Source organism: Pipistrellus kuhlii, unplaced genomic scaffold, assembly GCF_014108245.1.
Source record: "Pipistrellus kuhlii isolate mPipKuh1 unplaced genomic scaffold, mPipKuh1.p scaffold_m20_p_2, whole genome shotgun sequence".
NCBI lineage: Eukaryota > Metazoa > Chordata > Mammalia > Chiroptera > Vespertilionidae > Pipistrellus > Pipistrellus kuhlii.
In genome coordinates, this window is record NW_023425515.1 from 34,250,329 (window position 1) to 34,271,215 (window position 20,887).

General features: G+C 39.4%; 1 protein-coding gene across 9 annotated transcripts in view; it reads left to right on the plus strand.

Moving 5' to 3' along the window:
• FXR1 (FMR1 autosomal homolog 1) overlaps positions 1-20,887 on the plus strand; it is a 72,146-nt gene that overhangs the window by 9,427 nt on the left and 41,832 nt on the right. For all 9 annotated transcript variants that reach the window (XM_036443675.2, XM_045583717.1, XM_045583718.1 and 6 more), the window contains exons 2-3: positions 18,039-18,091; positions 19,532-19,625. In XM_036443675.2, the coding sequence (XP_036299568.1) occupies positions 18,039-18,091; positions 19,532-19,625 (147 nt within the window). The remainder of the gene's footprint in view (positions 1-18,038; positions 18,092-19,531; positions 19,626-20,887) is intronic.

The window sequence follows — 20,887 nt, forward strand, 5'->3', positions numbered from 1 at the left end:
GCCTTACAGCCCAGCTCCCTATGGATGAGCTTGGGTCCCCGGGGTCTGGCCCAGAACTGGGGTTTAGAGCATTCAGAACTGGGGCCCAGCACAGTCAGAGCTTTTATCTCCTTCCTGCTAGGGAACGCCAGCCACGCACTCGGCTGCCCCCTCCTCTTCGGCTCTGTCCTCTCCGCGTGTGCCGCGTGTCTCCGTACGTCTCCGTACCTTAGGTTTTTACAGCTCCTCCACTCTTGCTTCTGGTTTTCTCTTTGCTTCTTGTTGTAGAATTTCAGTCAGTCGACTTTCCTGTAGTTCTGGGTAATGTCCATTTTATATTTTAGTTGTATTTTATTGAAATTCTTGTGTGCGGCTGTAGATGTTTACCTGTGCAGCCATCTTGGATTCTTCAATCCAAATCAGTTATTCTTGACTTTTGGACACTTGTCTGATATATTGTTGGACTTATACATTATAGCATTGCATGTATATAAAACTAACTTCATTTAAAATTTTTGATGTAGACAACTTAAATTGACCTTTTTTTTTTAGGAGTTACCGGTATCTATTCTGGTCAAGTTCATGTACACAGAAAGAACTAGTGGGAACTTCAACTCTTTGCAATAGGAAAGTCATAATAGTTTTGGATGGCCATTTGGAACCACTAAATCATTCAGTTTTAAGGCGAACTGTTGGATGTTACAAACTTGTGAAATTAACAGGCAAAGAACATTGTTGGTATGCAAGCATTAGTAGGTACTTAGACATTCTTATGAAATTTTCATACCTTCATTGTCATTTTATTTAGAACACTACACTTTTATGTTCAATACTAAAGAATGCTGAAGGCTTACCTTGAATAACTTTTTTTTTCTTAATATAACTTTTTCCGTAATGATTTAATAATTTACATATAACATTAGTAAACTTGCAGATTTTTAAAAATATATATATTTTATTGATGTTTTACAGAGAGGAAGAGAGAGGGATGGAGAGTTAGAAACATCGATGAGAGAGAATCTTCAATCAGCTGCCTCTTGCACACCCCCTACTGGGATGTGCCCGCAACCAAGGTACTGCCCTTGACTGGAATTGAACCTGGGACCTTTCAGTCCACAGGCCGACGCTCTATCCACTGAGACAAACCAGTTTCGGCTGCTGATTTTTTTTGTGGAATGTGTAAATTGATTTAAAATAATTTGTTTATAGATTAGTTTGTCTTAAAAAGTCTATTGTTTGAAGCTACTTTTTACTTTTTAAAGAGATTTGCAAAATTTATTTGAAAAACCGTAATTATAACAGGATATTTTAACATGTTTTCTCAGGGAATGAAGACAATATTTGGTAGAATGTAACAGCTGAGAGCAGTTAATAAAATACTTTTATGAAATACCTACAGAAATGTTCATTTGACTGCCTCCCAAAATACATGTACTTTTAATCATATCCAGTCATACAATTAAAAAGATATTGAGGGAATGCCCACAGTCTTCCTGACTGGAGGAAGGTGTTTATTCCACACGTAAGGACCAGGTCAGTGCAGCAGTGCACATGCAGCTAAGAAACAAACGCCAATGTCCTTTTTACTGCACCATTGTAGGGATAATGGTGAATCATAAAAGCATACTCACTGGCACTGTTAACTGCAGAAGGTGTTTCCTATACAAATTAGACCGTATCTACATATATAAAAACCTAAGCAACCGAAGGACCAGTCAACTGGTTACTATGATGCGCACTGACCAACAGGAGGCAGATGCTGCCCTCTGGTGGTCACTGCACTCCTACAGTGAGAGTGCCATTCAGCTGAACACCCATCCCAGCGGTCCACCAGCCTTGTGGCAGCCACTCATTACTCAGTAGTCCTGTAGGTCCAATCTCCAGAGAATGGGCCAGGCACTGACAGACTGGCATCTCCGGCCTCCTGGAAATCGACCTTGGGCACCATGGCTGCTTCCCCTCCCTAGATGCTCTGCAACAACCAGGGCGAATGTCAGTGGAATGGATCTGGATCCCAGGCCTGCAAGATTGTCCCACCACCCGCCCAGTGGGCTGATTGAGTCCTGGCCACACCCCCACCATCCTTGGGATGGGCACCAGGTCAGGGCTCACAGATGGCCAGTGCTGCTTTGGTGACTTTGCCTCTTTTGAGGACTGACAGCGTGAGCTGGTGGCGAGGCGCAGAGGCTGGGATGAGCAGGAGTGGCAGGCAAGGAGCAGCAGTCCACGTCGGACTGCCTGTTTCGGCCCAGTCCTGCAGGCCATGCTGAGGGATTCCCACCCGTGCAGATTTCTGCACTGGGCCTCTAGTACAGATGTGATCTAGAGAAGAGGGGAATTAGACATAAACACAGGAGTAAGACTAATTGCAGTGGCAGTTTTGAATGTTTGTGCTTGTTACTGGAATCAAATAACAGCTTAGATCTCTTAAGTGTTGTAAACATAAAACAAGTTTGTTAATTTAAAAGTAGATTTGAGCCCTAACTGGTTTGGCTCAGTGGATAGAGCATCGGCCTGTGGACTAAAGGGTTGCAGGTTTGATTCCCATCAAGGGCATGTACCTTGGTTGCGAGCACATCCCCAGTAGAGGGTGTGCAAGAGGCAACTGATAGATCTTTCTAACCATCACTCTCCCTTCCTCTCTGTAAAAAATCAATAAAATACATATTTAAAAAATATAAAAGTAGATTTGAGGTCCCTAGAGATAGAAAAATTAAAGATGTGCGGAGTAGTAATGTATATATTATATGCTGTAAGGGAAAAACGCTGACAACCCTAAAAATATTTATACATACATAACGTATAATTTTACACATACGTAAGTATATTGCTTTGTTGTAATTTTTAAAAATACATTTTGTTTTTTTTAATTTCTGAGAGAGAAAGGGAGAGGGAGTCAGGGATAGAAACAACAGTGATGAGAATTATTGATCCTTCCTCCTGCATACCCCCTACTAGGGATAGAGCCCAAAACCCTGGCATGTGCCCTGATCAGGAATCAAACCTTGACTTCCTGTTCATGGGTTGACACTCAACCACTGAGCCACATCAGCTGGGTGTTTTATTGTAATTATTTTCCTTCTCTTGGCTTCCTTTCACCACTTGATATCCTTTCTTCCCCATTTCATTTTAGGTAATCTATATATAGCTAAGTATACATCATATCTGATTTGTCTACATACTCAGTAGAATAGTATATAAATACACATTTAGATACTCGTTTGTTTTTTCCATACTGTATAAAAAGAAGATAATCTATATCTTGGCACTTTTCACTTGGAATGTAATTATGTTTTAATGGTTATTTGTTTCACAGTAAGAATTATCATGAAATTCAGTCATTCCCCATTTAGTAGACACTTGGTTCTCATTTTTTTTTTTGCTACTCCACATACCTGTTTCCATTGGATAGATTTCAAAGAGTGGGATAGCTTGTAGAAGGGAACTATTTTCTTAGCTCTAATAAATGTTAACATTAAATTTCCAAAAAGGCTTAGCACTTCCTTTTTCTTCCATCAGTGAATGTCAGCTCTTTTATAATCTTTGATCTTTGCCTGTCGGATGTAAAGGATTATCTCATTGGAACTTTGACTTGAAGATCCCCACTTGTGAATTTTAATATATGTTGGCCACTGGATTTACTTTTCCATAAATTGTCATGTCCATTTGCTTATTGGGATATCATCTGTCTCTTTTTGAGATTGCTTAAGAGTCATTTATTTATTTTTTAAAATATATTGATTTTGTACAGAGAGAAAGGGAGAGAGTTAGAAATATCGATGAGAGAGAATCATCGATCAGCTGCCTCTTGCACACCCCCCACTGGGGATATGCCCAAGGTATAATACATGCCCTTGACCGGAATCGAACCCGGGACCCTTCAGTCCCCAAGCTGACCTTCTATCCATTGAGCCAAACCGGTCTCGGCAAGAGTCATTTATTGTAAAGAGTTCCCCTCCACATCTATTATCTGTTGACATTCTGGTATCCCTGGACATAGAGAACTTTTATTTTTATTTTTATATACTAGTATTGAACTATTATTTTCCTGCTAAAGTTTCAAGGTTTCCAGTCCTGGTTAAGACATCCTATGTTTAGGTTTTCTTATAGTGTTTCATTCATTCATTTTATATTTACTACATCAAGACTTATTTTTGAATATAGGCAGTTGTATTAGCACCGTGTATTAATGGGAAGTGGGGAGATGTGGATGAATTGGTATTTGCTCTCTCTAGACAAATCTTCAATTATAGGATTGGGATGGGAGGAGGATGTCCAAATCCAAGAAAGCTGGGTCTCATTCAGAGTTTATAGAATCTGCTGAGAACTGCCCCAAAAAGTCTCTCAGGTGCTTTGGGAAGACCATAGAGTCCTGAAGTGGGACATTGTGACTTGCTTTTGGGCAAATAAGTGAGTTAGGAGTCTTATTTTCCTTATTTTACTGTCCTGGGCCCTGTCTTTTGTTTTACCTACCACATACCGTATTTTTCGGACCATAAGACGCTCCGGACCATAAGACGCACCAGTTTTTAGAGAAGGGAAATGAAGAAAAAAAGATTCTGAAACAAATAGTGTCCTAAAATATTTTATGTGCATTAAAACCCAACATCACAGTCATAAACACATGTAATCAACCCTGTGAAGTAAACAGCAGCATTTAGAACCATTTTAGAGCTGGGCAAGCACACAGAGACCACACAGAGCTGGGCAAGTAAAAAAACTTTTTTTTTAAAGTATATGTGTAGGCTATATTTGGACCATAAGACGCAGGGACTTTTTCCCCCCACTTCTGGGGGGGAAAAAGTGCGTCTTATGGTCCGAAAAATACGGTAAATAAATAGTGGATTTGAGCTCCGTCTGAAACCCCACTATATTATAGTGTCTTTTAATTGATTTTTCCCCTTTCCCTATTGATGAGTTATTTATGTGTTAACTGTATACATATTTCAGAAACATATTACTTTATAAGTTATTTAAATTGTGTCATATAAAAGCTCCAGGAAGATTTGCCATGGTATTTATTGGGGGTTCGGGAGGGGGTAGCTTTAAGTACCTCTAGCATACCTTTAAGTGCCTGGGGAATACCTTCCTTTAAGATGCTTCATGTGTTTGCAAATTGAGACTTATACAAAATTAGGATTCCTGCACCAGTGGGGTTCCTGGCCTGGCCTGCCCCCTCTAGCAATTCAGGGGATGTGGGAGAGCCGGTTTTGGCCCGATACCCGCAGGCCAAGCCCAGGGACCTCACCTGGAGCACTGGGTCTCTAGTATACAATATACTATAGTAAAATCTTTGATTAATCTCCTCCTCTTCTCTTCCCTCTGAGATTCATTCGTCTGTTCCATGTTTCCATGCCTGTGGTATCCCTGCTTGCGTTGAGCATCTATCCCTGGTGGTCAGTATGCATCATAGCTACTGCCTGGTCGCTTAAGCTTTTATATATATAGATTGCTTAGGTTATGATGACCACTTATATCTGGGAAGCCCCCATTTTCTCAACCTAGTAGTAGTTTCTCACCTGAATTAAAAAACACACTCTTATCAAATTTCAAAGATGGTCCTTAGCTAGTGCCATTCTATATGCATGGGAGAGTTTAATTTATTATGGACAATGAATGCCTTAATGATTGGGCTCTTAGAGACCTGTTGTGCTATATTCAGTTTTCTCTCTTTAATCCTGTAAATCGGATCATATGTGTGTAGAGTGTAAAGTAGGACAACAGATGTAGATTGGAGGTGTAAAAGTAAGCCAAAGGTAGAGATGCCTCTAGTTGGAAATTGGGTTTAGAGTCCAAATACTAGGTTAATTTTTCCATTTGGGAAGTTAGTGGAAGATCCATACAACTTCATTGTATCGAAAATGACATCAGGTGTAAGAGGCATTAAGTGGAAATGTTGCCAATTAAGCTGAGAGGTAGTCTTTTTTGGAATTTTATTGTAAGCATTACATTTAAACCAGTTAAATTTAATTTGGTTAAAACACCTTTACAGGTGATTGTGTTTCTTTTTACAATATCTTCTTCAGTGCCATGGAGAGCATTGATGTTGCAAGCAAACTTTAAAAGAGCTTTCCTCAATTATCTCCAGGATTTTCTTCCAAGAGTTTTTTACCCACTTTGCAACTTTTAGTGCTGGTGCTTTCTTGATTTTATCAGAAGGCGTCAGTAGAACAACCTTCTGGTAAGAAACTTCAGTCTTTTCTAGAATGGTCCTTCATTGTTTTACTCAATGAAATGTCAAGATGTTGTCAAGCGTCAAAGGAAATTAAAGGCAAACCAAGTTTGAGCATACTTTTTTCCTGAAGAAAAAAAATGATTTTAGAGAAGGGGGAGAGAGAGAAACATTGATTTGCTTTTCCACTTATTTATGCATTCATTGGTTGATTCTTGAATGTGCCCTGATCAAGAATAGAACCTGAAATCTTGATATATCAGTATGATTTTCTAACCCAGTGGTTGGCATACTCAACAGAGCTGCCGAAACCGGTTTGGCTCAGTGGATTGCTTCGGCTTGGGGACTGAAAAGGTCCCAGGTTTGATTCCGGTCAAGGGCATGTACCTTGGTTGCAGGCATATCCCCAGTAGGGGGTGTGCAAGAGGCAGCTGATTGATGATTCTCTCTCATCGAAGTTTCTAACTCTATCCCTCTCTCTTCCTCCCTGTAAAAAATCAATAAAATATATATGTATTTTAAAAAAAAATCAACAGAGCCAAATATCAAAATACGATTGAAATTTCTTTTGAGAGCCAAATGTTTAAAACTAATACTTCTTCTAACACCACTTCAAAATAGACTCGCCCAGGCCATGGTATTTTGTGGAAGAGCCACACTCAAGGGGCCAAAGAGCCTCATGTGGCTCCAGAGCCGCAGTTTGCTGACCACGGCTCTAACCAGTTGAACTCCTGGCCAAGGCTTTGAGCAGGCTTAAACAGTAACACTTCTATTTATATCCTGACTGTCATATGGCTATCAGCTTTTCTAAGATATCATTGTAAGAGGTATTCTGATTTCAGAGATGTTAAATCATTAGTATTGATGGGCTGAGAAGGTAGACTATGGTCAGAGGATGAATCATTAAATAAACTGATAATTGATCAAAGGGTAACAAGTGATAAATCCATTGTGGCCATTCTTGGAAAACAAAAACATGAGTCAAATTTTGTATAAATTATGCTATTAAACTTTTCATATTTCACGAGTTATGCTTTATATTCACATTTATCCACAACAGTAAACTTTACCTAATGAGTTGGGGAACATGGAGACTTAACCCAGTCAGATAGGCCCTATATAGGGCCTGATATATAGAGAATTTATTCTAATCAGTTTGTAGATTACAGTATTTAATCACCTTTGCTTCTGTAATTAAGCCACCAACTAATATTTGGAGAAGGCATGAAACAATGGGTACTTCACTGTTGTGCCAAATAAGTGGAAAAATAAAGTCTCTAAATTTCACAACAGTGATCCTGAGAAAGAGTGTAAGAAGAGTTTTGGATCTGGGCTTCCACTCAAACTTTAAGAATTCATGCTGTCCAGTTTCTGTTAGTAGTTTGCTGAGTAGTAAGGTTTTAAAGTTTGTTTCCTTATAAGGAATCTAAGTTTAGGGTTGTAATGGATTACAATTAAAAGAAGTCTGTGGATTTTTTAAAAATCTAAAGTAATGGTCGGACTTGAAATGATAATTACTTTCTAGTCAAAGGAATTTTTCTAGTCTAGGATGATGTGTTCTTAATGAAGTTAGTAGGGATGTCCTCAGAGGGATTCATGCATTTCTGCAGATTTCTAAGCCACAACAAGCAATCTCTGATACATTGATCCACACTTTAAACATTAAAATTTTACTTTAACTTACATTTTATGTTTTGGACAACAGAGCTACCTACCTCTCCAATTGTGAACTAGATTTTGATGTTTTGTTCTGGAACTTTGGCTTATATAGGCTTTTTGGGAAAGGTTCCTTATTCACAGTATTGCTACCAGTCTTACCTTTGGAGTTTAAAAATATGAATTAGCAAAAGCATTTTATCATCTGATTGATAATGATTTAATGAATAGAGCCCCAGGCAGAAAAAGAAGGTTTTTGTTTCATTTTAAGTATTTTTTATTGATTTCAAAGAGGAAGGGAGGAGAGTTAGATAGAAACATCAATGATGAAAGAGAATTATTGATCTGCTGCCTCCTGCATGCCCCTCATTGAGTACCGAGCTGACAACCCGGGCATGTGCCCGACGTAAGAATCGAACCGTGACTTCCTGGTTCATACTATGCCCAACCACTGAGCCATGCTGGCTTGGCAGAAGAGGTTTTAAATTTAATAATTATAATGGAAAGTTTGCAGGTATATATATGTGTATGGTTTCAACTTTTCTCTGTGAGGGAACTGAAAGGTGTATAAGAGAAATTTTGTCCCATCTTCAGAGTCATTAGCTAGGGTCCGTAGCTCACCCCTTCTTATTTTTGACTATATATCTCAATCTTTGAATTCCTATAGGAATTCTATCTTGTTTTCTGTGTAACCAATAAGATTTCTTTCCCCATGAGTACTTATCAAATTGAAAAACCTGTTTTCCACTTGTGGTGTTCTGTAACTTCAAAAATGTATTCTTATATTAAGCAGATACCCTGTGCTCCTTTTACCACAGGCCATTTAAGCTCCCACCCCAAAATTGCCATATACCTTATGCAAATGTTTAAAAAATGAAATCGATTTTTATGTTCTGATGAGAAAGGATATTCAAGATACAAAGTGAGAAGAGAAAAAAAGTTAAAAACAAATTGTAGTAAATGTCTAATACTTTAAAGAGGATTTATATATTACTAAAATTACAACTTATTTTTTTGTGACTTGCCCATTTACATAATTAATACCCATTCTCCTCTTATCAGCTTATTTCAGCTTGTTCTTACTAAATTGGCAAAGAGTATTATAAATTGGGATTTTAACTGTTGTTTCACTTTCCCTTTCTTTGTATGTGATATTGTTTGCTTATCATATTTTGGCTTTTAGGTACTATAAGTGTTTCAAACTTTTTGCTTGTGGCTCTGTTTTTTGTTTGTTTTGTTTTGGGTACTTGTCCTGGACTTTCTCCTATTAGGTCTAGTAATAATTAATGTTGTTTTCTAATACTTTTTAAAATTGAATTTATTTAAACAATACAACAAAATTTAATCAACAATATAGTTGCCGTTGTTTTCTACTACTTGTGCCCAACGCTCAGGAAGCATTTTAATCCCTCTGTTGTAAAATTCTTGTGATTTTGATGCAAAAAATTCGGTCAATGCATTTTTGAGGCATTCTTCATTATTAAATTTTTTTCCAAGAAGAAAGTTTTGCAAAGGACGAAACAAATGGTAATCGGAAGGGGCAATATCAGGAGAATATGCAGGTTGAGGGAGAACTTCCCATTCCAACTGGCGCAGTTTTTCAGCAGTGATTCTTGCAGTATGCAGTTGTGTGTTATCGTGGTGAAGAATTACGCCCTTCCGATTAATCAGCGCAGGTTCTTTTTCTCTTAAAGCTTGGGCTAACCTTTCCAATTGGGCACTATACACTGCACTTGTAATGGTTTGGTTTAGATGGTAAAAGTTCATAATGAAGAATTCCTTTAAAATTCCACCAAACACACAACATCACTTTTTTCACATACAAGTCAGGTTTTGGTGTGGGCTGCGGAGCCTCATTTTTGTCCAACCATTGAGGCCGCCTTTTCAAATTAACATACAGCATCCATTCTTCATCTCCGGTAACAATTTGCTCTAAAAACAGCAAACAGTTTTGACGAGAGAGGAGCGAACTGCAAATTGTGACTCTTTGATTACGGTTGTTGTCGGTCAACTCATGAGGAACCCATTTTCCAAACTTTTGGACTTTGCCAAGTGCACGCAATTGATTGGAAATTGTTTTTTGTGAACAATTTAAAGTTGTCGCAAGCTCTTGTTGGGTAATTTGAGGATTTCGCACCAAAAGAGCTTGAAGAGCTTCTTGATCAAAATTGGACACACGGCCTCGACCACTCTTGTCATCTAACGAAAAATTTCCCTCGCGAAATTTCTCAAACCAACGCTGGCATTTTCTGGCGCTAACTGCATCTTGACCAAGAGCACTACAGATGATTTTTGCAGCCTCACTTGCTTTTCTTCCTAATTGGAACTCGTAAAGCATGCAGTGCCGAATATGCTCTCCATCCGCCATCTTCTTAGCCCTAGTTTTGCAACAAAAACCAAACCAAACACAAACTTTTTCAAGCAAAACTTGTTAATTGCACTTCACACGTTCTGTAGATACCATGTGTTTGAAGGTTATGTCAATACAAGTCAACGCCAAGCAAGATTTTAAACGAATGTTTAAAAACGATATTAATTATTACTAGACACAATAAAATCTTTATTGATTTAAAAAAATTTTGAAATATTAATTCATTGTGTGTGTGTGAAGAAATCCATTTTCTTCTGTTTTAAGTTTTTTAGATGACTTAAACCTATTTTTGGAATCTATCAGTAGAGGTAGTGTATTCTAGTTAATTTCTACTTCTATTTAAAAGTTTCCTTTTTGAATACTTTCTTGTTTTGGTGCAATTTTATTAGGAATAACCCATTTTCCTCCAACAGAATCATACCATATACTTCCTTAGTATTTTAATGGGATCCCAGTTAGGGATATATTAAAATTTTTATAATATCAAGACCCTCTATAAGAATGTGGTTTACATTTTTCTGAACATTCTATTTATTAGTAAAGTTTACGATTTTTGCATGTTATGCACATTTTTTTGTTTTTGAGGGCATTTCTACGGTTTTATTTTTTTAATGCTATTAGAATATTTTTTGTCTTCTATTTTCCAGCTGCTTGTTATTTTTATCTAGAAAGCTGAATATTGGTTAACTTGCCACCTTACTGAATATTTAAAAATAAATTTATTTTCGGCTAGATTGCATTTGAAAAACAATTTCTTAAAATAGTGCTTCCATTGCTTACAGAATTCTGCTCTTCCCTTTGAAACCAAAAATATGGGTGTTTTGAGCCATAGTTCTGTCTCATAAAAAAAAAAAAATGAAATCAAAGACAAAAAAAACGCATTAATGGAACCAAAGTTTATTGGCAGAAGCCAGTGCTGGAAAAGGTGCAGCTAGGGTTCTAGGAGCAGGTCAGTGTCCAGAACTTCCATGTAACAGTCGGAAGTAGTTTAGTATCCAAGCTAATTAAAGACTCTAATAGACCACGTGTGGAGGGCCACATGGCCATAAGCCATGTGGGCTCGGGATGTGCTCCCCTGCAGCAGGAATGTTAGATATCCATTGTGCAGCTGCCAGGGGAGAAGGGGAGGGAGTGCTTGCTCTTTTGTATAGTATATGCTTGCCTCACACAGCCTTGTGATTGGTTATCTGCAAGCTGCCTTTGTGATAGCCATACATTTTAAAGTTAATGCCTCTGGCAAGCATCCTTCCTTCTCACCCTAATTGGGGTGTCCTAATAACTTTGCCAAGCTGGGTTCCTGGCTTCACTTCTTCCTCCTCTAGTCCTGCCCTTGCCTAGCTAACTTTTTTGTCTCACCATCTCCTCCCTTACCCACAATTTACACACAACTTATGACATTCTTGGGTTTTTACTATATGATGGTCTGTTTATTTCTTTTGGGAGAACATTCTAAAATATTTTGATGATACGTAAGATGTGTTACAGTGTGTTGTTTTGCTTATGGATGATTAAATTATAGTTACATTTTAGACTGTTTGAACGAACAGATTAAGGGATTATTTTATAAAGCTGCCTTGAAATCTTCCATGTTTGCATATGTATGCAAAGATGAAAAAGAAATGTGAAAAGTTCTGTTCTGAGAAATAATGGTTCCTGGACCAGATGAGTGTGAATAGGAAGAGAGAGCTAAAAACCCCCAAATGTTGGAGTACCAGGAAGAAGACAAAGTTATAGAGACTTAAAAGTCATAAAGCCTCTCACCCCCACCCCCACCATATGCACTATGCCAACAAATGTGGCTATGGTTATTCGGTGACCCTTGATTCAAAGATTTTGGCAAAGATCCAACTCTGCTGTTTTGGTTCTTCTTAGTATAAAGGGACCCACCATTATTCTGGTGACTTGGAGAGTACAAAAATGTTTTGAAAAGTATTAACTTTGTCCTGTTCCAAATAGACACAATTTAATAGGGTTCTAGCCACTAAAATATCTTATCCTTAGCATCTAGGTTTTGGGGGATGGGACATATTTCCTAACTTTGCTACAGTCCAAATGCACTTTAAGGACTGGCTGTCAGGTCCTTAATCCATTTAAACTTAGGCCTGAAAGATTTAAACAATAAGAGTAGGTGACCAGAGTTTTATTTTTTTCTTAAAGTTTATGAAAAATGTGCATCCAAACAAAGCTGATACTGATATGCTGAAAGTAAAGTGGGAGTGGGATGGGGATAGGTATAAGCACTGATTTTTAGATAGAAAAGGATTTTATTTTAATGAGTAGAATTTCCCAGTGACTTGGAGCTCTGATTTGATCTAATCCACATTATACAGAAACTAGAGGCCCGGCGCTTGAAAATTCATGCACTGGAGGGCTGTGTCTCAGCCCCGCCTGCTCCCTCTCACAGTCCGGGAGCCCTTGGGTGGGAGGTGATCTGGCAGTCAGGGGAAGGCGATGCCCCTATCACACCTATGCTGCTGCCACTGCCAGCAGTGTAAGCCTAGGCCTGCCCTAGTTACCTGAGCCTCTGATGGCCCTGGGCAGCTGGGCAGCTGCTACCTGAGGCTTGCCTGCACCTCGGGTCAGCCCTGGGCGGCTGGGGGGCTGAGGGTACTGAGGGTACTAAGGGACTCCGGATGTAGGCACGTGGAATGGCTGGACCCACCTGGGGGCAGGCCCGGCCGTGCCATGCACCTGCTGCCCCAGTGGGGCTGAGGGGACTGGGCACCACCATTTTGTGGCTGAGGGTACTGCCATTTTTGAGGGCATGGTAGTCAATTAGCATATTTCCTCTTTATTAGATAGGATGATAAGAATTGACATAATGGAACATCCCAAATTTTAAAGTTGTTTGTGAAGGACTAGAAAATAGAAAACATTAGTGAAAGTTGAAAGTATGACTAACCTCTGATGGTAAGATATGTTTTACTCTAATATTCATGAATTTGAAAATTCTAAGTTTCTGAAACATTACTTAGAAATTGCAGGAGTGTAATAGAAATACACTATTTCTATTTCACTCTGGCAACATAACTATGAAAGTGCTCACCAGAAAGTGATTGCTGAAAGTACTTATGTGGATGAAGTACTAGGAATAGAGAAACAGATATCATTAATATAGTATGGTCAGATAATCAGAGCTTATACTAGAATGACAATCCTTAATTTTTAACTTTGGGAGGAGAGGAATAGAAAAAATGAGTCCAGAATTGCAAGACAGGAATCATTATAGCACTCTTGAAAGGAAAGTACACTAAGTTCTCACTGAACATTCGAGCACAGGGCCTCTAGTTGATAAATAAACATTCCTAAAGCATATTTCTGATCACAAAAATGTCACCAAGCTTCTAAATAAACTAGAGGCCTGGTGCACGAAATTTGTGCGGGGCGGGGGGGAAGGGGGCAGGGGATGGGAGCCTGTTAGTCCAGCCTGCACCTTCTACAATCCGGGACCCCTTGGGGAATGTTCAGCTGCCAGTTTGTTTCCGCACTTTTAAAATATGACAACTCCATTGTTGTTTCTTTCTTTTCATGCTTAAACCCATTAGAATAAGTAGGTATAAAAAATGTTAATACATTTTTGGGGGACACCCTGTATATCTCTAGTCAGCGGTGAAAGGAACCAATGGTGGATTTGGAACCCCCAGACAGGGAACCTTGCTCACTCCCCATGTGTCTCCCCACTCCACCTTCCGCCTTCGCAGGTAGCAGGAGAATCAATGTTTTCTCTCATTAACTTGTAAAAGCACATCCTGTCACCTACTGCCCGGCAGGAGTGTGCTAGGCTCCAAGCGAGTGAGGCTCAGTCAGGACAGCCTTCGCTCATGGCTGCTGGCTCCCAAAGTGCACATTTCTCCTCTGCACTCGCCCCGACTATCCCACCGTTTCACTGATAGGACGGAACTCCTCACCTCCTCTGGGTTAATGACCTTGAACGCTGAACGAAGACACCTCTGTGAGGGCTGCCTGTGCACACCAAGTGTGTCTGTCTGCACCTGCTCTCTGCTCAGCTCCTGCCTGCATTAGCTCCACGGAGGTGATTTTGTCACCACACTAGCCTCCTTGAGAACAGGTCATCATCACTCCGCCCTCGCACTGTCATCTCACAGGCACCCACCCTCAGCACCCAGGACACCCAGACACTCTCCAAAGGATGTGAGCGAGCCGGAAGGGACGTACACATGTCCTTTGGGGGATGTAGGCATGCTGGGGTTGATGGAAGTGCAATGCAAGGTAACTTGCGTGCTCCATGGTCCGGAACTGTTGCAGGCGCGCGTGGGTGACGGTTCGCTGGGGGACTGAATGCATGCACTGGAGGACTGTGGCTGTGCAGATCTGCAAACCCCCATGGTGCAGTCAGGAGGACGTCAATCTGGCCCACCACGGTGGCTATCCCTGCGATTGCACATCATCTGGGCCAGGAGGTGGGACTTGAGTAGCCACTCCTCCTCGGCACTGATGCCCCGGAGGCTCCCCTTGGCATGTTCACAACTGCCACCGGCCGCTCTGTGCTTGTGCGTGCTGCCCACCAGCTGTTATGTGACTGCACGGGCCACCCACTAGCCTGGAATGTTTTGCTCTGCTCTCTGGCCACTCTGCACCTGCACGCTGCCCACAGGCCCTCCCTGGTGGGGTGGAATACCTGCTTCGTTCCATGGCAAAGACACAAACGTCCAGCCCTGGCCACCACCATATTTGACTCGTCGTGACCCTCAATTTGCATATTCCCTCTTTATTAGGATATTCAAAACACATTTAACATTAAACATTGAAGTTTGAGTTATACAGAATTAAAGATTAATAAAAACAGATTTTCAGCCTGATTCTTACAATTAAGGATTGGGGTGGGGGAGAGAGCATTGGAGCCTATCCTGGCAACTTGGTGCGCCAGATATGAACCAGCCTTGTAGAGGAATCCCTTCCATCTCAGGACACACTCCTCCCACATTCACTCAGACTAGGACATTCACCTCAGGTGCATATCTTCAGTATGTGGGAGGAAATGAGTACTGAGAGAAAACGAACACAGATATGAGATGATGGGCCAACTCCACACAGGATGGGAATAGATTTTTTCCTTCTTCACTTTAAAATGAAACAGCATTATTTGAGAACCTCCTGTATCCTGAGTTTTAGCCCTCAACAAATGTTTGCATTGAAGTAACCCATAACACAAATAAGACAGGTTATATAGGCTTTTAAAGCTGGAGAGCGATCAGGGTCAAATTACAAATCATATAATTGAGTAGCAGATATGGTAGGAGGGTACTGAGAGATGAATTATAATCTACATTCTGTGATGGTGATTTTTTGTTTTTAATCCTCACCCAAGGATATTTTTCCCCATTGATTTCTAGAGAGAGTGGAAGGGAGGGGGGAAACAGTAGGGGAAAATATCCACATGAGAGAGAGACATCAATTGGTTGCCTACCTGCCTGTCCCTTACAACCCCTACTGGAGCTAGGGAATCTGCAACCCATTTACTCACTCTTGAAAGGGAATCCTATGACCAGGTCTGAGGGCAGAAGGCCATGGCCAGTGCTCTAACCAAACCATCCTGGAGCCAAACCAGCCATTGTGGTGATTGCTATATTATTGAAGAAAATGAAATAATTTTTTTCAGCCCCTATCTGTTACCTTCTAAGTTCCAAAAATTTTTCTGGAGTGGTATCGCTGATCTTGCTGTTTGCTTTTTCCACTGCCAGTTTGTTTCATAGTTTTTGGTTTGCTGATTTACTCAGAATAATGTCTCAAGCACAGTATTCAAGTAGTTGTTGCTTTTTTAGAAATTGGTTAGACTTCTCCATGTATTTTGTAAGTTTACTAAGTTGTTTTTTTTTTGTTGTGTGTGTGTGTGTGTGTGGAGGTGGAGGTTATGCCTAAAAAATCTTTTTGGTGTTGTTTAATGGACTTCTGAGAAGGAGATGAGGTAAACAGATGTGCTTATTTCTGCCAAGTTTTAACCAGGAACTGAAAATGTGTGTTTATTTAGCTAGTTTTAGTGCATCTTAAGAAGTTTAGTCTGATTTATATATTTTTTAAAATATTTAAGTAGTGTTTCAAAATGTGTGTATGCATTGATTAAGATTGAGAACTTTGCATTTCTGACTGACAGAAATATAAAGTGTCATTTAATGTCAGTTGTAATTATACCAGGTGCTAAGAACTGCATGCCTAATGTTAAAGATTTAAAAAACAGTTCTGTATCCAAGGCCCTTGTTCTTTCTTGAGTATGCTAGGTCTAATGATTTCTTTCAGCTATATTTATCAAATGAAGATTATTTTAAGGCTAGAAAATGACTACTGATTTTTATCGAGAATCCTATATAATAAAAGGTTAATATGCAAATTGACTAAATGGCAGAACAACCGGTTGCATGATGCACACTGACCACCAGGGGCAGACATTTAATGCAGGAGCTGCCCTCCGGTGGTCAGTATGCTCCCATAGGGAGAGTGCTGCTCAGCCAGAAGCTGGGCTCATGGCTGGTGAGTGCAATGGTGGTGGCAGGAGCCTCTCCTGTCTCTGTAGCAGCACTAAGGCAGTCACACATCTCCCAAGGGCTTCTGGACTGCAAGAGGGCACAGGCCAGGCTGAGGGACCCCCCTCAATTGTACAAATTTTGTGCACTGGGCCTCTAGTCTTATCTGTCTACTGGTGATCAGTGCACATCACAGTGACCGATCAACTGGTCTTCCATGCTATGACGTGCACTGATCACCAGGAGACAGACATTCAACACAGGAGCTGCCCCATGGTGGTCAGTGTGCTCCCACAGTGGGAGTGCTGCTCAGCTGGGCTCACAGATGGTAAGCACAGCTGCAGCAGCGGGAGGCTCTCTAGAGAACACTCTCCTTGCGGGACCCTCCCCCATTTAGACCAGGATTGGGACCAGCATTGGGACTGACTGGGCATGAACCTGCTGCTGCTTCTCAGTCATGGGCATGCTGGTATTGCCCTAGGACAGGTGCGCAGAGATCACAGCAGAGCAGCAGCAGCAGGTGCAGCAGGACTGCAATGAGTGGGAGCAGATGAGTGGGAGCAGCAAGGCGCCCAGCCCAGACTCAGGCTCCACCCCGGCTGCCTGCTGCTTTGCACACTACTACATACCTCAGGGAATGTTGGGCTGCTGATTTTGGCCAGATCCCCACAGGCTATGCCAAGGGACCTCACTGGTGCACAAATGTGTGCACTGAGCCACAAGTCTATATTCATTCCAAAATGGTTTGGAGGCAATGCACTCACCATAGCTTCCCCCCCTCCCCCTTTATAAGCAAAGAAGGAAGAGAAGTTGTAGGAATAATGTTAGGTTAATGGTAAGATTAGTTTTCAGAATGTGGTCTTGTCTGTTATTAAAGGTGGGTTATAATTTAATACTTATAACTAATATTTATAATAAATTTGACTTTTTTCCTCTATGCCAAGTACTGTGTTAAACATCAGTTATTTTACTTGATTCTCAGTCACATGAGATAGGGTACCTCACTCAGGAATGCATAAGTGATAGAGAGCCTGGCATGTGAATCTGGAAGCCTAACCCTATAGCCTGAACTTGTAGTCACAGTACTAAATACTGCCTCACTAAATTTGAATATTGACTTATACTTATGATTTTTCAGGCTCTTTACTAATTTCAAGGTAGGTATTTGAAACTCGGGTTCAGAGACTTTGAGTAAATTCCAAGGTTATATTGATACATTTCACAAATGAGATGGAAATCAAACCCAGATTTGCCTAATTCTAGCTCTGTGTTCTTTTCAGTACTCCATATTTTCTTTATATCTCTAGTATTATTGCCTTTTAGAGTTAACATAATGTTTAATTGGATATTGATATACTTTTAATGTTTTTGGCTTTTGCAGGGATTTATCAAAGATGTTCATGAAGACTCCCTCACAGTTGTTTTTGAGAACAAGTAAGTTGTTTTTTTTTTTATTGATAGAGATCTTATTTTTAAAGATGTGTAGTGCTAAATGGTTTGCTTTTGGTTCTTCCTATTGCCAGTGAAAAATAACTTTGCTTTTGGATAGGCTTTTTGATGGCTTGATCATCTTACAAATTTAAATAATTCTAGTTTTGATAACCCTTTGCCTGTTTTTCTGCCCACCATTTACTCATTACATTTTTTATGACCCCTTTCTTTGCCAAAACACATGTGAAAATGAATCAGTAAATAAATGGCACAAATGGGATTTTAATTCTTAAAAAAGCCCAGATGTTAAAATAATGTTGTAGGAAGCCTTCCGAGTGGCTACTGGTAGTCATTTTCAAATTGTTTTCAATATTAAGGAATTTCAGTTTATAAATACTGTTACAGCTAGGTAATGTTTAAAATATGAAAGACAGTATGCTGGCCTTGTCTAATTCCTTTTCTCTTTCTGTTGGCAATGGCTGTGTATAACTGAAGGTCAGAAAAGAACTGTTCAACTTTCACTTTTAAGCTGCTCTGGAACTGCCAGAAAAGATATCTGCCCAACAGCTGTTTCATGTTGAAACAAGTGTTGTGATTTCTGTCTTTGAGCAGCTGCCATTTAGATAGTAATGGTGAAAAGAAAGCACTCAAAAATCTTTTTAACTTGCCTTCTGCTATGTGTGTATCCCATGCAGATATATGCTAAAAGAACATTTCATGTGCTGATATACCTCTCAGCATATGAATGACCTATTAGAACTTAGAAATTATTCATCAACTCAGCTTATAAAATACAACATAAAAAACTTCAGTTAAACAATAGCTAAATTAGTAACTTCGGTATATATTTGCTACAAACATTAAAACTAAGCTTTTACTAGTTTTAATTATGTTTGTGTTCATTGTTGAAAAGATAATTTTTATGTGAGGAAATTGAACGTTATGTAAATTCAGCTATCAAAATAATTGAGTAATTTTCTGTGTTTCTGTAAACATGTATACTAAAAAGGAATTATGCCATTTATATTTTATAATCTCTGGAATTATGTCTCATTCAGTTATAAATGTGTTTGAAGTTGATTCCACTGCTGTTATTAGGCAGTGGTGTTGATGGGATGTTATTTTGAATCTACTAATAAGTTATGAATGTAGCCCATATCATTTGCAGAATAATTGATTGTTCCCTTAAGATGAGTAATTTGGCAGGTAATATATAATTTCCAATGATGTTAATTTAAACTTTATCAAGAATCATGCAAAATCTGTTCTACCTCAACAAACTAATTACTTGGAAAATATAAAATATGACAGAACTTTTTCTTAGGGAAAACTAAATGACTACTATGAAAAGCATACAGCACTAAGCATTGATTATATAGCTTCTATATTAGGGAGTATTGAGATAATGTATTTTGAAATTGTTTGTCTTTTCTAATTCTTCAGTTGGCAACCAGAACGTCAAGTTCCATTTAATGAAGTTAGATTACCACCACCACCTGATATAAAAAAAGAAATTAGTGAAGGAGATGAAGTAGAGGTATGTATTTGTAAGTGTATTTTCTTATATAACTATTATTTTGTTTTAAATAAATATTCTTGTAGGAAAATCTGTTTAATTGATGGAGAATAAATCTAATTCCCTTTCTCTTTTTATTGGCAATGGCTGTGTAAGTAGCAATACTTTCGTTTGGAGTCAGAACTGGGATTCATGTTTCAGCTCTACAATTTTTAACTTTGTAGTTTGGTTAAATTTATTTATCACTAAAATGAAATAATTTGAGAGTTAAGGACGATAGTGCATTTGAATTGCTTTGTGGAATATGGCACAGGGAACTAATCATGTTGGTTGCTGGTTTCTTCTTTTACCTAATAATTTTAAAACTAGAGGCCCAGCGCACGAATTAGTGCATCATTGGGGTCCCTCGGCCTTGCTTGCAGGATTGGGTTAAAACCAGCTCTTTGACATTCCCCGAGGGTCCCACTGGTGCATGATCGGGCCTGGGGAGGGACATGATGAGAGATTGGCCAGCCGGGGAGGTACCACAGGAGGGCTCTAGGGCATGTCCAGCCCGTATTGCTCAGTCCTGATTGGCCAGACCTCCGCAGCTAGCTAACCTACCAGTCAGTGTGTCTTCCCCCAGGTGGTCAGTGGACGTCATAGCTAGTGGTTGAGTAGCCTTACCATATCATTAGCATATTATACCTTAATTGATTGAACGGCCTACTGGATGACGAAGCACAGCATATTAGGCTTTTATTATATGGGATAGGATAGGATTTGTCTTGTGCTTTCTTCCTCAGTATTTTTGTAAAATACTAATTATCCTTTATTATAGTGATCATTAATATAGTTTATATGTAATGTGAAATACTGTAATTAGTATACTGCCTTATTGAATATTCTAGAAATGTCTGGAACTTTTTTGAAGTATAGGGAAAATTCATGTTCATTTAAAAATTCTGCCTAGATTTTAACTACTTCCTCTAAGTTTCCTGTATACTCTTGCTTTTGCAAAATAAAAAAGCATGCTATGACTTAACTGTGTCAAGGCACCATACCATTAGCCTACTCCCTAATAACGTTACAGTCTTTCACTTTACTCACCTTTTTCTTTTTTTAGTTGACTTGACCAAAAGTGGGTACTAAGAACTTCTTTTGTATGGAAACCTGTAAATGTTGTCTCAGTGTGGTGTGTATTTGTGTCTGAGTAGGTGGGTCCTATGAATTATAGCAGTAATGCTGCTGATTGATTACTACTGTACTATATTCATTTGGACATTAGACTCCAGTAAAAAAGT